At 41.9% G+C, this 16,764-nt stretch overlaps 2 protein-coding genes across 2 annotated transcripts; both read right to left on the bottom strand.

Annotated features, from left to right (window-relative positions):
- Positions 1 to 3,350: 3,350 nt before the first annotated feature.
- Positions 3,351 to 6,335, bottom strand: LOC123040726 (uncharacterized). Its single transcript, XM_044463493.1, has 3 exons — positions 5,850 to 6,335; positions 5,320 to 5,599; positions 3,351 to 3,744 (listed from the first exon to the last, which is right to left on the bottom strand). Exons 1-2 carry the CDS (start codon positions 6,216 to 6,218, stop codon positions 5,321 to 5,323), a joined length of 648 nt encoding a protein of 215 aa, XP_044319428.1. The 5' UTR covers positions 6,219 to 6,335; the 3' UTR covers positions 3,351 to 3,744; position 5,320.
- A 1,541-nt stretch (positions 6,336 to 7,876) lies between these two features.
- Positions 7,877 to 12,894, bottom strand: LOC123040724 (uncharacterized). The gene is made up of 3 exons (XM_044463492.1): positions 12,507 to 12,894; positions 12,008 to 12,247; positions 7,877 to 8,323 (listed from the first exon to the last, which is right to left on the bottom strand). The coding sequence occupies exons 1-2, from the start codon at positions 12,792 to 12,794 to the stop codon at positions 12,128 to 12,130; spliced, it is 408 nt and encodes a 135-aa protein (XP_044319427.1). The 5' UTR covers positions 12,795 to 12,894; the 3' UTR covers positions 7,877 to 8,323; positions 12,008 to 12,127.
- Between the last annotated feature and the right edge of the window lie 3,870 nt (positions 12,895 to 16,764).

Here is a 16,764-nt window from a genome sequence, read left to right as displayed (position 1 = left end):
CCGGAGGGGCCTAGGGTTGTACAGAGTCGATTTACAAAGGAAGGAATCTACATATCTAAATGCCAAGCTTGCCATCCACGCAAAGGAGAGTCCCATCCGGACACGGGAAGAAGTCTTCTGTCTTGTATCTTCATAGCCCATTAGTCCGGCCCATGTTACATAGTCCAGACGCCCGAGGACCCCTTAATCCAGGACTCCCTCACCCTCAACTAGAATAAATATCTTCTAAAAATGGAATAAATATGTCATCTTATTTAGTAAACACATGGATAATGCTTTTGGGAATTTAATTTAAAATATTTTTCCTACTCCAAATATGGACCTTAGTACTGTTCACCTTGGTCACCATCTCATTTCCCCGAGTAGGAAGAGAGCTGCAACCTATAGCTTTATATTAACAAGTTTAAACCTAAACCACATGCAGGTAGACTCACCCTCATTAAATTAGTTTTTGCTTCTTTGCATGTTTACTACATGTCAACTATTCTCTTGAGCAAATGTAGCATAGCAAAACTTGCTTAATTGTAAGAGAATTTTGGTGGGTTGGAATCTAGAAAGTGAGTCCAATCCTATTTGCTTTAGAGCTTGGGAGGACATTTTTAAACCTATGCATGATGCCGTGGGGGTATTAGAGATTTGTCCCTTATGAATAAAACTATGGCCGCTTGGAGAATTATCAATAACCCTTCCTCCTTGATTGCCAACATCCTTAGAGCCAAATATTTCCATAACTCTTCTATTTGGAAACCTAACTCTTCTGCTCCCAAGTCTGCTTTTTAGGCCTCTATTATTAAAATTCTTCCTCTTATGCTCAAATCTTGTCAACTTCCAATTGTTAATGGCAACACTTGCATATGGACTAGTCCTTGGTGCAAATGATGGGGAAACATTCATGATCATCTTAAGCCGAATTTGGAGGGGGCTATCCTAGCATATTGGCAATCTTTGAAAACCCAATTCCAAACTTTGGGATGAAGATAAGCTCCTTGCTAGCTCTTACTCCGGTTCTTCCCCAGGCACAAATTTGCCTAACTGCCTACAGGTTTGTCAGCCTATGTTGATGCGGCATTCAATCCTGTTGTGGCAGCAGACAAAGTTTCTCTTGGAGTATTTCTAAGGAATGAGCTTACTGGTCATTCAATTTTCATACAAGTGGTATCCATGAATGTGCATTCGGTTTTACAGATTACTTATTGCGGCAGCAATTGCCAAGACTTTGAATTGGAGCTCGATTTCCTTCTTCTATTGCAGGACACTAGTTGAAGCCATTGAAGCCAAGAATTTACTTGAACACCCAGGACATTGGAAGATCAGATAATCGGTGATGGTTGCTTTATAATATAAAGCGGGAGTAAACCCTTTTTCATCGTTGGAGGATCAGACCAGCTCTAGCAGATTTCTTCAACCTCACCTTTAGCCTCGGGTCTTGTAGGATCAAGCACATTCCTAGGCTCAAAATTCTCCTACCTCATTCTCTAGCCAAAAAGGCTTACTTTGCACCTTCTTATCCAGCAAAGCCTATGGATGTAATTCCAAAATGGCTTTTGAAGCCATCTCCTTTCCTATGGGGAAACTTCTTTCTGTACATTATTTAGGTTGCTAAAGAATAAAGATTAGCCCTCTTTGAGGGCTTTTGTTGCCAAAATAAAGTTGAATTCTGGAGAAGAAACAGAGCACGAGGTCCGGGAGGTCGCGACACGGCCGGATGGGACGGTGATGGGGACGTCGCGTCGGTGGTGCATAGGGCTGCAAGAAAAGCTCGAGGCTCGTGAGCCGCTCAAGAACAACTCGTTTTTTGACTCGACTCGAGATCGACTCGAAAAGAAACATGCTGAGTTTGAACACTTTATGTAGCTCGACCGAGAAACGAGCCGATCTTGAGCCAATGTTGGCTCGCTCGATTTTAGCCCGATAGCTCGGCAAAATATCATTATGTTAAATGATCATGCCATATATTAAATGGAAATAAGATAATTTATTACCATATATGTTGTCCATAATTTTTCTCCATTTTATTTACCAACGAACATGGAAACTTAATTAAGTGCAGAGAAGATTTAGACCTAATTATGGCACATGGTCGACTATGTGTTAAATATCCTATATTTTTGGCAAATGGTTCCCAACATATTTACCTTAATTTTTTGTTATTCATCCATAGATTTATAATTTTTACCATCTCAATTAGCTCGAAACTAGCTCGAGATCGATTCGAGATCGTTACAAACTGAGCACGAGTCATGTTCTACAGCTCGATCATGAGCTTCACTAAATTTGGGCTCGCTCAAATTTTCATATTAGTTGAGCTGAGCCAACTCTAACTCGCTCGAGCTCGATTCGTTTGCAGCCCTACTGGAGTAGTGGTGCATGCGTCGAAGAGGGTTCGCGGTGCAGGTGGGTGGTTTTTTATTTTTCTCTTATTGCCGCTAGGATTATAGCATCCGAGCTCGAGCCAAGGGCGCAGCTGCCAGCTGCAGCATCTCCGACGAGGGCTCACCATGACCACACCGGAGGCGAAAACGGCGGCTTCCCAGCTGAAGGGGAAGAAAGGCATTGACTGGTTCAGGTTTGGTGATTTTATGGTTTCAGCTCGAGGGAGAAAACAAACCAAAGCCGTTGGACTCTGGATGATTCTAATGAAATTTCAAAAAGAAAATCATTCACCTTATTGTTAGTCGGCCCCTTATATTAGCTTCTGAAAGTTTAATGAAATTTCAAAAAAAAAAAATCTTTCGCCTGATAGTTAGTCAGCCCCTTATATTAGCTTCTGAAAGTTTCAAACTGGAGCATAGAAGCGAAGATCGTCTGTCGCAGGAAAAAAGGTTTGACAAATGGGCAACCGTGCATTTTGGAGACCAGGGTCGAACTATTATGACTGCACAATTAGGTAGATTTTGATTTAAAAAAAGCGGCCAATAAGAAAGTAATTGTTGTCCAAAGCAAGTGACAGTTCTGATTGATCCTACCCTCCTTGGGGATAACGCAGTTTCAAGAAACAAGGTTCAAAATACAGCTGCAGTCCAAAGTGTACTGAAAAATTGATTATATGGACCACAGTCCATCATGCATGTATGACAATTGGCTTCATCATTTGTCACCGTTGACGAAAGGAAACTTGTCGACAAAAGGAAACTTGGAACAACTGTGTAAAATTGCCAGTCATATGTAATCTGTAACAATGTTGATTGCAAAGTAGCGATATAGTAAAACGGAAAATATGGTAAATAAGGCGGATTTGTCAATGGTGAGAAGGCCCTCACGTCGTCCTCACGTCGATGCTCCTAGTCAGAAATTTCAGACAGACGAGAAATGTTGAACAACCTTTATGGCTAAGAGATGTTGATGGGCCATTGACTTGCAAAGAAATACTGGAGTAGTATAGTCATCCAGCATAAGTGCAAACATGAAAAATTCTACATGCCTAGAAAAAGCATTCTCCTCCAAACATGACAAATTCTACATGCCTAGAAAAGCATTCTCCTCCGGGAGGGTGTTATTTATACCCCTCGTTATCCGGTCTCGTACCCCGGACCTCCCAGCAGCAAGCAAACACTAGAACACTACGATGTCGAATTACAGGAGCTCCCAGCAAGTGGAGTATACAAATACTAGCAGTGGACCAATCTACAGTCATGACTACTGGTAACTATAACCCAGAACTCATCAGCGGCCATAAACTTCAGCAAAGAGTCAGCTCTTGTGATTTGCCTTGCCCATATTCACACCTTCCATTCAGTGTTATGTCTGTTAATAAAGAAAACCAACGTTAAATTAGATTAGCAGCAGAAAACTATAACTTGAATGGGGTTGTGTAGGTGTCTATTGATATCAAGCACCCAAAATTATAAACTTGTATGTAGTGATATATGTAGAGTAGTAGTAGCGGTATACTGACATGGCAAGGTTCACTACAATGCCGCTGCAACTAGACCACGTAGAGGTATTTTTAGATCAGGAGTGGGAACGGAGAACAATTGCGACTCAGCATATAAAGCGTAATACTTCCTGGTCCGCATGACAGACTAATTTGGAAAGGCTGAGTGCTTCAAAGGTGCAAATTCAATGTAAATGGTAGCTAGCTCAAACTAGCCACTGAATTGCACACCCGATGGTTAAAAAATGGCCTAATCGGTGGTTATTCCACATATGGAAACCATCTTGAGCTCATAAGCCCCGCATATGCTCATGAACTACACTATGAGGACCACTGGACAGAGCAAAGCAGGGCAATCGACATCCACGGGGCACGAAAGAATGATATGCATAGGAAACTAGTTGGCGAAATTACTTTTTGCTTTTCGGGGATACGTAGCAGAATAAGAAAAAGTCAATGGAACTAATGGCATCATGTAGTTTGTCTGAATGAAATATATTTGTCATTATGCAATCATCCCCACAACAGTAGTATTCTTCAAGTTTTTTGCACAAGAAGCACCAATAAAATTAGAAATAAACATATGAAACTATCCACAATATTTCTTGAAAAATGCTTATGCTAAATGAATCACTTTTTAGGAATAGCTGAAGGGACACTACAACGTCAGCATGTGTCCTCCAAAGGCACTTCTACAGAAATGACATGGAGTAACACCACATGCAAGTAGAAAGTAGCTACAGGTTAAGGGAAGTGTCGACTACTCTACATATCACAATCATGCTACAAGCATAGTTTACCGACTTGAATAGTTGAATTGAGATTCTGTTTGCTATCTTCACTGAAACAAAGCACTAAGTTTATCCATAACATATAAAACAAGGCGGATAAATAACAAGATAATGCAATTAAGTAGAAGATACCCGACAACCCAGCCCTTTGAAATCTGATACCTACCACTTATGGTGGATTTCGATGAATAAATTGCTGCCCAATCACAATAATCCCAGGAATGACTGGACATTAACAACGCATACTAGGTTTTCACTGGTGATCTATCAGTAGTCATCTGGTTGGTCAATTGACGACTTGAACCAAAGAAGGTCAGTACTAAATGTAAATATCTAATATCATTTTGATGATCAGTTCACAACAAAGGCACACAGTAGAACTGTGGCAGTTGGCCACTCAGCATAACTGAAGATTGAGGCTAACCCCAATGTTTGTCATCAATGCAAATATGCAACTACCAGAAGGAATAGGAAAACCCTCATTGGTTTAAGATATTACAATACTCCATGTTAACAAACAACAATCAAGGTTCCTACAGCTAAGAAAAATGATTGGGGAACTGTTTTCATGTTATTAGGAGACCAATAATGTGCACAAGGTATGCACATTAACTGAAAATAATATGGCTTCTGGATATAGGGAAAGGTATATACCTCAACAGTCTGCAACGTGAGTCATGTTTTTCTTTGACATCTGGTCCTCCCTCCAGTTACTCAGTACTACAGCTGGAATGACCACAAAGCAAGGTATCGCACTGGAGCCAAATATCCCCACATCCACAATCACAGAACCAATCTTTTTCGACATCATGCATTCCACCAGAGAACCAGCTAAAATTAGCAGGATGAAGGGCGTTGACGCGAACGTTCCAAGGACTGCGGTGCGGGGTGGAACGCCCCTAATCAACTCCTGGTTGAAAGCTCCATGTGCTCTCTGAGGAGGACAACAATTTCAGCAAAACCACAACGAGGGACATGAGTATGGAATGGGCCGAAAATTGAGCGATGCAGATGAACTCACATGAAACACTACACTACATTTCATTCCTATTCCCATCAGGACAACTTGATTAGAATGATGGACATGTGAATATTGTTGATGTATTAATCTAGGATAGCTTGCTGCCTATCTAATGCCTCAGTTCAATCGAAGGAAATGCTACAGGTGCTTATTTCGACGATACCTTTAGGAACTCTGAACCGGATCCAGATACAGCCGCAGCCACGTAGAGCAGGAACTGGCCGCACAGCATGACGGCGCCAAGCGCTTGCAAGACAAGGAAGCTGGCCTTCAGAACCACACCTGTGAGCGCCTGGAGAAACACGGCGGGGGCGGAGCCCTCGGCCCAGGCGCGGCCCCCCGCCACCTTGGTAGCCGCGGCCGCGGAGATAACCCACAGGGTCGCGAAGACCAGGTAGGGGAGCGCTTCGGCCGCGACGAGGAGGACGCGGCCGAGCGCCAGCGTCAGGGCGAGGACGACGCGCACGAGCGCGAGCACCACGACGACGGTCCCCGCCGGCAACGGCGGCGGCGAGGGCTTCACGGCGGCCATCGGATGGGAAGCCCTAGCTCCTCGAAGCTTCGACGCGGGCGGAATGCCGGAGTGGTTGGGGTTGGCGCAGCTAGGGGACTGGGGTTTGTGGGAAATGGCCAAATGGGGATTGGCGAGGAACAGGGGAGGGGGTTTTGCGGCGAGCTGTCCCGCTTCCGGGTTCTGTTCTAACCCATTTCGCCTAGTGGATTCGGGTTCCAAACGGGTATGCCGAAATGGTGAGCGCCCGATTCTTTTTCTCTTTTTTGCGGTTGCCCGATTCTATCCTGCCCAGCGCCCCAGCTCACAATTAAAAACACACACACACCCTCTCTCTCTCTTACTCCCTCAGTCCGAAAATACTTGTCGTCAAAATGGATAAAAAAAGATGTATCTAGAACTAATATACATCTAGATACATCCCCTTCTATTCATTTTGATGACAAGTATTTCCGGACGGATGGAGTACTTTAAAGCAAACTTATACATGAACAATAGCCAAGTATTAACACTTGTACACTTTAAACACACATAAAGCACTAGAAAGTAGTGCTAAAATAAACCAGATATATTAGTAAGAGTATTAGTAATGAGCTTACGTTTCGTCTCGTCAGCAAAGATAACATTCACACTTTGCTAATTAATACTTCAAACTTTACAAATAAAGTGTGTATCCGTATACTCCCTCCGGTCCTAAATATAAGTCTTTTTAGCCATTTTAAATGGACTACAACATATGGATATATGTAGACATATTTTAGAGTGTAGATTCGTTCATTTTGCTCTGTATGTAGCCACTTGTTGGAATCTCTAGAAAGACTTATATTTAGAAACGGAGGGAGTATTTTTTAAAGGATCGGATTATCTGGCTCGAATAAACGACTTATCCTACGGTGTCTTCTATTAGTAATATCATATCTTATACCGTATCCTTTCAGTCGGAGTCGGGTTTGGATCGCATTGTGTTTGGATGTTGAAATTATCTTACAGCACCCTATTAAAATGGACTCGGAAACGATTTCAGTCGGAATTTATCCTAACCACTTTAACAGAAATGATTGTATGTTTTGCATATCGGTCTGTAGTGTTGAAAATCTGATGATAAAACTTTGTCGCTAGCAAGAAAAGGGTTTTTCAAGTTAACGACGCCAATATTTCTTAGATGGGTGAAATTATTATGATGCCACAAAAACAGTTGTGCCAAAAAATGATAACTATGGTTGATTTTATTGCTAGTTGGAAAACTAGATTTGGAGGGCGCCCTACAAATTTTTTGGTCTAATCTACCTACCCTCTTGGTGGGATAACGCTATTTCAAGAAATAAATTCACATCAGTGTTACAGTTCAACGTAATTTATACAAAAAAAAAGTGTTATGAACAATCGATCATGCATATTGGACAACTGCATTCACGTGTTGCCATCGTATGGAAAAATGAAAAACCCTAGAAGAACCACATAACAATGCCTATAGGCCATGTTTGAGCACCGCCCACACTAGGCCATGTTAAGTAGTTCTAGGCTCTAATTTGGGTGCATTCTTTCGATGCAAGCAATCCGAAGAATACTGCTTGCCAACATGAATCAAAGGCAACATAAAACAATACTTACACTAGTAAACCTTTTAATTTAGATTCATGATCACAATCGCTTAAGATATGAGCTCCGCCTACGAAATATCCAAGACAAAAAAAATGAACATACTCATACTCCACAAATCTGTAGATTGGTAACATCAGTGATCGCTACAAACATAATATTCTACAGTAACTGCCACAGGGTGCTCTTGCGAAGAAATGGTAGTCATCGGACATAACAATACCAACATGGCAAATTCTATATGCCTACAAAAGCATTGTCCTCTTGGAGGGTGGTATACCCCTCACCGTCTGGTCATATATTCCAGGCTTCCCAGCAGCAGGTAAACACTTCAACGCCACAATGTCGAATTACGTGAGCTCCTAACACATGGAGTACTCGATACTAGCAGTGGATCAATCTACAGTCGTGAATACATGCAACTAACTAAATAAAATCCAGTACTTATCCACAGCCATAAACTTCAACAAAAAGTCGGCTCTTGCATTTGTCTTGTCCATCTTAACACCATCCATTCCGGGTTATGGCTGCCAATAAAAAAAACCAAAATTCAATTAGATTAGCAGCATATACAAGTACTTAAATGAGGATATGGAGATGTTTCTCAATATTAAGCTACCAAAATTATGAACATGTGTGTATTGATATATGTAGAGTAGTATTATCTATTATGCCAATATGTTAAGGGTCACTACCATGCCACTGCAACTACTAGACCAGCGAGAGGGATTTTGAAGATGAAGAGTAGAGTGGGAAGGGCTGTGTGAACCTCAGACCTGATGGAGAATACAACGACTGAAACTCAACATATATAGAGCGTAATTCTTCTTGCTCCGTGTAACAGCCTAATTTGGAAAGGCTGCGGGCCTCGAAGGTGCAAAATCCAATGTACATGGTAGCTAGCTCAAAATGGACTTCTGAATTTCAGCACAATCGATGGTAAAAGATGGCCTAATCCAGTGGCGTACCCAGGGGGTGTGCTAGGTGTGCCATGGCACACCCAGATTTTTGGAAATCATTTTTTCACCATGTAAAAATTAGCTTATTTTGAAGGTCCATGCAAGCTAATTGAAATACACTTAATTTTTTTAAAAGTGTGCACACCCTTCATTTTATTTCTAGGTCCGCCACTGGCCTAATCAGTAATTATCCCATATATGGAGACCATCTTGAGATACTAACCCCATATATTCACATGCATTAGACTATGAAGCATGGTGGACAGAACAAAGCATGACAATCCACACTCCACATGGCACAAAAGAATGGTATAAACAATGGAACTAGTGGCATTTGTCATTATGGAATCGACTCCCCGACAGTGGTATTCTTCAGTTTTATTGCACAAGAAACACCAATATAATGGACGCAGTTGTTCTAGTCTCGAGCACACGTGAGCTCGTTATCTACGCTGCTGGTTCGATCATTGGGATTCGGTGCATTAAATTCCTGTGCCCTGTTGGAGTTCGCCCATAATTAAGTAAAACCCGAAATACAGGAGACATATGGGCTACGTGGGCCAGGACATGTGACGGGAAGAAGTCACCATGAGGCGCGGGATACTCAAGCCATGGCTCGGGACGTCAATTCCGTTGTGATCCGTGGATCAAAAAACATGCTTTACATCATCTGGCTCTGCTTAGTAGTAAATGCTGTAGGGACGTCTGGCTGCACAGCGGAGTTGTTGCTCAAGAAATACTCAAACGGCGCAAGGAAATGGAGTTCTTGTTACAGCCGATTAAAAGGTGCTGATTTAGCCATGTGAAATCCATTGATTTACACAGCCGTTTCTATCCAATCTTTCGCATCATATAAGATTTGGTGGAGCAGGACCACGGGGGTGGAGGTCAACGACAACAACGTCGGCATGGAGCCGCTACACTACCCTGTGGTGCAGCCAACCGGAGATCTCCTGACGCCCATGGATGCAGTGAGTGTGGATGGCCAGATCTGTACCGCATAGGTGCCTGCCCAAGGAGCGGAACAGCCACAAGGATCTGAGGATTCTATTGATTAGATTGACCCAAAAACTCCAGCGTTGATGCGAAGGAATGGTTAGTGCTACAGTTGTAGTATTGCAGTGTTCCATGCTGGATTTCAGATTCATAGATACTCTGCCAGTGATTTCAGATTCATATATTGCAACCACTGGCAGTTGGTGTAGCTATACTTCAGATTCAGAGATATAAGATATATATTGATGGGGGAGTGTTACACCCTGAATGTTAAGTTACATGTCCTGCAAATGGAATTGGTTTTGGTAGCTATTGTTGTACTCCCTCCGTCCCAAAATAAGTGACTCAAGTTTGTACTAAAGTTAGTACAAAGTCACTTATTTTGGGACGGAGGGAGTATGAAATAATGGTATAACCTATGCCACAAGACAAAAACAGTGTTGAATGTCAATTGACAAAAAATTGCAGCAAAAAAGGAACGAATATGGGACAAAATTTAGTTGTGGCAGGAATGATGTGTGTGCTCCGGTACCGTGGTAGAGAGATAGTTTGTAATCGGTTAAACGATGTGATCACTAGATTCTAGGTAGTATGCTAGTTTGAGAATTTGCTCATGAGCGCTGTTCCATGCAGGGTGAGGATCAGGGCTGCTGCACCAGGGAGCACACCCTGTCCTGGCCGCATCAGTGCATTAGAGAAAGCAATCTATGGTTTTGCAGAGAGCCCAGGCGAGAATGTGATAGTGCCCGCAATAGGGATAAGTTTTGATTCCCTGGGCCGTGGCTCATGACGTCTGTTGCTTACCTGATCCATGGATCAGCAAACACACTTTCCGTCTAATGGGGGACAGAGATGGAGTAAATGGGAGAATGGTTGGTAGGTGCTAAAAAACAAAGGGATAATGGTTGGTAGTTGGGATCGTATCCTACCTTCGGCGGCTGCATTTTTCCAGTACCAATTGCGGGCGCGTTGTGGATTAGGTTCAGGCGGCAGGCGGAGAGGCACGCTTACACCGAAGGTGAACATGGAGTTCCTGATGCAGCCGTTTCAAATGTTACTCACTTAATCATTTTGGGCATGCTGTATACTTGGCTGTGCTTATCGGTCCTAGTATCAATCCACCCATAACTCATATGGTTGTGCAGAGTGACGGTGTTGGAGGAGGTGAACAGAAGGGAAATTCTGATGGAGCCACTGCATTATCTATGTGTCGTTGTAGTGGGCGTCCATCAACCGCTGCGGACGCCAGCATTAAGCGTCAAGGGTCAGATATGTGCGCCGGGCGCCGTGATGAGTGCTGGAAGGCAAGAATTCCCACATGGGCCTATACGTCCTGGGCTGTCAATCTCAAGGCAAAAGGACGGGAGCGATACCGTGCGCACCGGTGCTTGTGCACAGAAGAGCACTTCCGCAATATAATTCACAGATAATCATATAAACTATCAAAAATATTTGCTAAAGATTGCACTTGCGAAACAAGTTACTTTGAGGATAAAGAAAGAGACAAAAATCTTACTAGAACATCAACATGTGCGAATGCACTTCGATAAAAATGTCATGGCACAACACCACATGCAAGTATATATTAGCTGTGAATTAAATGAAGATCTGTTCTATAGTAATACCATCATAGTTAAATGGAATAATCAAATTAAATTTCTATTTGCTATCTTGACTAAAATAAGACAATCAATTTTATGAAACAGATAAATAGGCAGATAAAATAAGACAATAAATCTATATGTAACAGATAAACAGGCAGATAAATAACTAGTGCAATTAAATAAAAGATACCCCAGAACCCAGCCCTTTGAAATTTGAGGCCTATCACTTACGGTGGGTTTTGAATGATAAATTCAAAGCTTCCCGGTCATAATAATCATGGCAACGACTGAACATGGACAATGCATACTAGGTTTCCGCTGATGATATCTCCGTATGGATCTGATTGGTCAAATGGCAACTTGTTTTACCAAAGAGATCAGTGTTAAATGCAAATACTTTTAGGAAAGCTAACATCTATCAACAAGCCGAGTAACCAAACTTTCTTGTAGGTCTAACTGGGATGTACAACAAAATGGTTTGGTATAAAGTTATCAACACCAAAAAGTGTTACTCAGTTACACGTATAAATGATCGCAACACAAATAGAAAAACTCGCAAGTTATCAGGATTCATGAAACTAGGAACAGCATGCTCATAGAAAACATATAACGTGGCACCAATATGTGAACATAGAAGAGGGCGGGTATATACCTCAACAACACAACCACATAACCCTCTACTTCATCTTCATCCTCCACTGCCTCAGTATCATAGTGGGTAAGGTGACGAAACAACATGTTGCCATACCACCCATTAACCCCACATCCCTCACTATTGAACCAATCCGTTCAATCTGACATCCTTCCACACCCAACAGACCCACCACCTTATCATAATCAATTGCGAGCAGCATGAAGGCGGCCGAAACAGGACTCCAATCATGGCAGGGTCCTTGAGCATCGAAAAAAAAAGGAAAATCAGTACAAGATCATATTATATGCTCTGAAGATAGACAGGCGCAGAGGCATTTACATATATACGGTAGCCGCTTTTGAATTCAGGAAAACAATGGATCTCAATTTCTAATTTGGAATTGGCAACTTAATTTAAACCGCACACATGTAAAATCGGTCGGTTATTTATTTATTTTCGAAGCAAATCGGGTCATACATACATATTCGAAGGCGCAAGGGGAGTTCTCCCGCGATACCTTGTTGGCGTCGGTGGGGTTGTACACGGAGCGCGAGGAGCGCGCGCCGACGAGGAACGTGGAAACGGGGGTGAGACACAGAACGATGTAGGCGCAGACCCAGGACGCTGCCCAGAGCGCGGGGGGAATCTCGAGCTTACCCAGGGCAAGACGCGCTATGACCAAGGCGAGGTACACCGCGCAGATGACCCAGAGCAGCCCGCAATGCAGGAAGATGAGCGCGTCGAACCTGGCGAGGAACAAACGCCTGCGCGCCGACGCCGGCATCTCCGGCTCGGGGACGGTCATGGGGGCGGAACCCTAGGCGGCAGGCGGCAGTGGGTAGGTTGGGTTTAGCGGGAGTGAGGAGGAAGACGGGGATCGCTTTGGGGGTTTCGGCCGGAATTTCCTATTTGACGCTCTCTGCGTCAAACTGCCGGCGCTTCGCACAGGCAGCCACGAGATGGGCCGGCCCACTTTTGCGTAGAAAGTGCACCTGCTCCAGCCGGTTTTGGGAACCTGAACCGGTTTTTATCGGTTTTTCTGTTTCTTTTTTTATTTTTCGGTTTCTGTTTCTGTTTCTGTTTCTTTTTCTTCTTTCTTTTTATCGTTTACTGTCTCTTTTTTTCTTTTTCAAGGTTATTTTATCTTTTTATAAAAAAATCATGTTCGAAAATTGTTCTTGCTTTTAAAATACATTTGAAATTTCAACAAATGGTCCTTTTAAAAATTATTCATAAATTCAAAAAATGTTCGCGATTTTTAAATAATGTTCTCATTTTCCAAAATTGTTGCTAATGCTTTTCTTCAAAATTTTCACCACTTCCCAAAAAATGTTGGGCTGTTAATTGTTTTTCCCATTTTCAAAATTTGTTCGCAAATAGCAAAACATGTTCATGTTTTATTTTTTTCGAAGTTTTAAAAAATGTCTCAATTTCATAAATTGTTCACAAGTTTTAAAAAATGTTCATGTTTTCAAATTATGTTCAACAGTTTCAAAATATGTTCGCATGTCCAAATTTTGTTTTCGAATTTGGAAAAATGTTCCCGTTTGAAGAAATCTTCATGTTTTCTAATTTTTTTCTTTTTTCCAAAAAAATTCATTTAAAAAAAATGTTCAGAAATTTGGAAAGTGTTATGTCTCCAAATTTTGTTTTGGAACTTTTCATGTTTTTATCATTTTCGGCGTTTCAAATTTTTCTAATGTTCCATAAATTGTTCACAAGTTTTAAAAATGTTCATGTTTTCAAATATTGTTCAGGAGTTTCAAAATATGTTCGCATCTCCAAACTTTGTTTTGAATTTGGAAAAATGTTCCTGTTTCTTCTAAAAAAATGTTTTTCGGAAATCTATTTTTAAAAATTTGTTAAAAAATATCTTCACCATGTATTTTTAATTATATTTTTTTGTTTTCTTTTTAATTTGTCTCCTTTTCATTTTCAAGTTTATTTTTCTTGTCGATCTTTTTTGCAAATTTCAAATATCGTTCAGAATTTCAAAAAATGTTCTCATTTTGAAATTTGTTCACAAATTCCAAAAATATTTTAGAATTTCAAAAAATGTTTGTGGTTTCAAAATTTTGTTCACAATTTCAAAAAAATTTCTTGTTTTCAAAATTTGTTCACAAATTAAAAAATTGTTCGGGGAGCTACAAATAATGTTCAGGCTTTCAAAGTTGTTCGGAATTTAAAAAATGTTTGCTTTTTCAAAAAAAATTGTTCACAAATTCAAAATACTTTTGTAGTTTCTATTTTTTGTTTATCCTTTTCGAAAAATGTTTGAAATTCGAAATTTTATTTGTGTTTTTTAAAAATGTTCACGTTTTAAAAAGAAAGATTTGGAGCTTCAAAAAGAAACTCTACCTTGGCTTGTTCGTGTAATTACAGTACACAGCCTGGTCGCTACAGTACATCTTTCAGTTGCCCTCTCCTTTGTGCTTTTAGAATTCCGCGGTGTATATCAGTCACCAACGCGTTCTCAGCTCGAGTGGGTAGCGACATGCATTCAGTAGCCAGAGGTGGCGAGTTCGATCCCTCACGGGGCGCTCTATTTTTAGCTACCGCATTTGTTCCCTCGCTGCAGTGCTGCGAATGGGCCGGCCCACTCATTGGCACCCCCTGTGCGATACGACAGCAATTTGCCGCAAAATGCGACACATAGGACGTCCCGTTTCGGCCTTCGGGAAGCGAAGGGGTCGATTCCAAAGCTGGCCAAACGGGCCGGCACGGCCCGTGAGTGCGCCGGCACGGCCCGCCATGGGCCAGGCATAACACGGGCTAAACTGGTCGTGCCTGGGCATGCGGGCTGGCACGATACGGCCCATTTATTTTATATATACAGCTAAAATATAGCCCAATAAGCCTAAAAACCAGCTGAAAATGTGCAGCCCAGCGTGTTAAACGGGCCAACGTGCCGGACTGTTTACTAACCTGGGCCTAGAGGCGCAGTATGTGGGCCAACACGACACGGCCCGCTAGCCGACCCGTTTGGCCAACTTTGGTCGATCGGGTCCCAAACGGGTCGCTACAATGTGATTACGGTCCAGGTCAGCTGGATTTATTGGAAAACTCTTTAAAACACTAGAGTGGTCTTTTCTACTCCCTCCGTTCCTAAAAATTTGTTTTTTTAGAGATTTCAAATGGACTATCACACATGGATGTATATAAACATATTTTAGGCTATAGAATCACTTATTTTGCTCAGTATGTAGTCACTTATTGAAATCTCTAAAAAAACAAATATTTAAGAACGGATGGAGTATTCGTTAATCGCCCCTCAATCTTATCCTCTTACGAAGCTCTCTCCTCCACACGTTTCTCCCCCCTCCCCCCGTTTATCTTGTCACGCATGGGTAGAGGACAGGCTCACATGGGAGGGGCCGTCGCATGATGATCCTCTGCCTAACACCACCAATGTTGCAATTAGAGGGGCGGCACAACCATTGCAACATCGTGAATGTTGCAAGGTCGAGGGATGGCGACTCCGACCATCGCAGCTGCAAGGTTCCCATGCGCCACCGTCGCATGTGTTGCAACCCCCTTTTGCAGCAACATCACACCATTGTTGCGACAACATCAGCAACTGGTGGCAAATGTGCTACAATAACGAAAAATGTTGCGATCCTGTGTCATGACGTCAGCAAATGATACTGCAAAAGGTGGCGATGTTGTGTGACAACAAGGAGGTGTCGCAAGTTCCACGCCCTGAAGCAAATGTGGTCGCCGCGGGGCTAACTCATCGCTAGCTGCAATGCAACGCGCATGGTGTTGCCTTCAATTGTCACGAGAGACAAACGGAAACTAAGGACAACTATGTAATAATACGAGTTATATGTAATTGAGACTCATCTGATGACTAAGAGTGGGAAGGAACAACAATTGAGACTCATCTGATGATTTGAACCAAGGAAGATCAATACTTAATGTAAATATCTAAAATCTATCAACAACTGAGAGAAAAAAACTCTCTTGTAGGACTAACTGGGATGCACGGTAGGATGATTTGATATAAAGTTATAAACACACCTTAAGTGTTGCTCAAATTCATTTATAAATGATTGCAACATAGAAATGAATAGCTTATCAGGTTTCATGAAACTAGAAACCTCATGCTTATAAGAAAGGTGTGTGCAAATAGTTCAGAAGAAGCAAACATCTTTTGTTTTTATCTTGCTATCTGCATAGATAGAAATAGGGCAACATAAAATTACCTTTGCATAGATAGAAACAGACCAATAATGCACACAAACATTAGCTGAAATTCCTAGATATAGGGATAGGTATATACCTCAACATTCTGTGAGGTGAGTCATGTTTTTCTTTGACATCTGGTCCTCCTTCGAGTTACTCAATACTACATCTGGAATGACAACAAAGCATTATTCCTGGATTTATTTCAGGATTTCCGGCGATGTGTTTTCAGTGGGAGGAGATGTTTCCGTCCACGACGAGGCGCCTAAGGTGACTTCGTAAATCTCAATATGATATGCCGCCTTAGTCTCTCAAAGGTGCTCATAGGAGTAGGGTGCGCATGTGTGCATTTATAGGAATGAGTGTATGCGTGCATGTATGAGGCTTTGCGTCTGTACTGTGTTGAAAAAATGACAACAAAGCAGGGTACCGCAGCCAAATACCTCCACATCCACAATCACACAATCACAGAACCAATCTTTTACGGCCGGTGGGGATATAGCGGATCTGCTAGAGTTGCCCTAAATACTTTAAAGTAAAATTACAAAAACAATAGGCAAGTATTAATACTTGTACACTTTAAACATACA

This window comes from Triticum aestivum, chromosome 2B (genome assembly GCF_018294505.1).
Source record: "Triticum aestivum cultivar Chinese Spring chromosome 2B, IWGSC CS RefSeq v2.1, whole genome shotgun sequence".
Lineage (NCBI taxonomy): Eukaryota > Viridiplantae > Streptophyta > Magnoliopsida > Poales > Poaceae > Triticum > Triticum aestivum.
The sequence above is the reverse complement of the archived record's forward strand: the minus strand, read 5'-3'. Positions and strand labels throughout refer to the sequence as shown.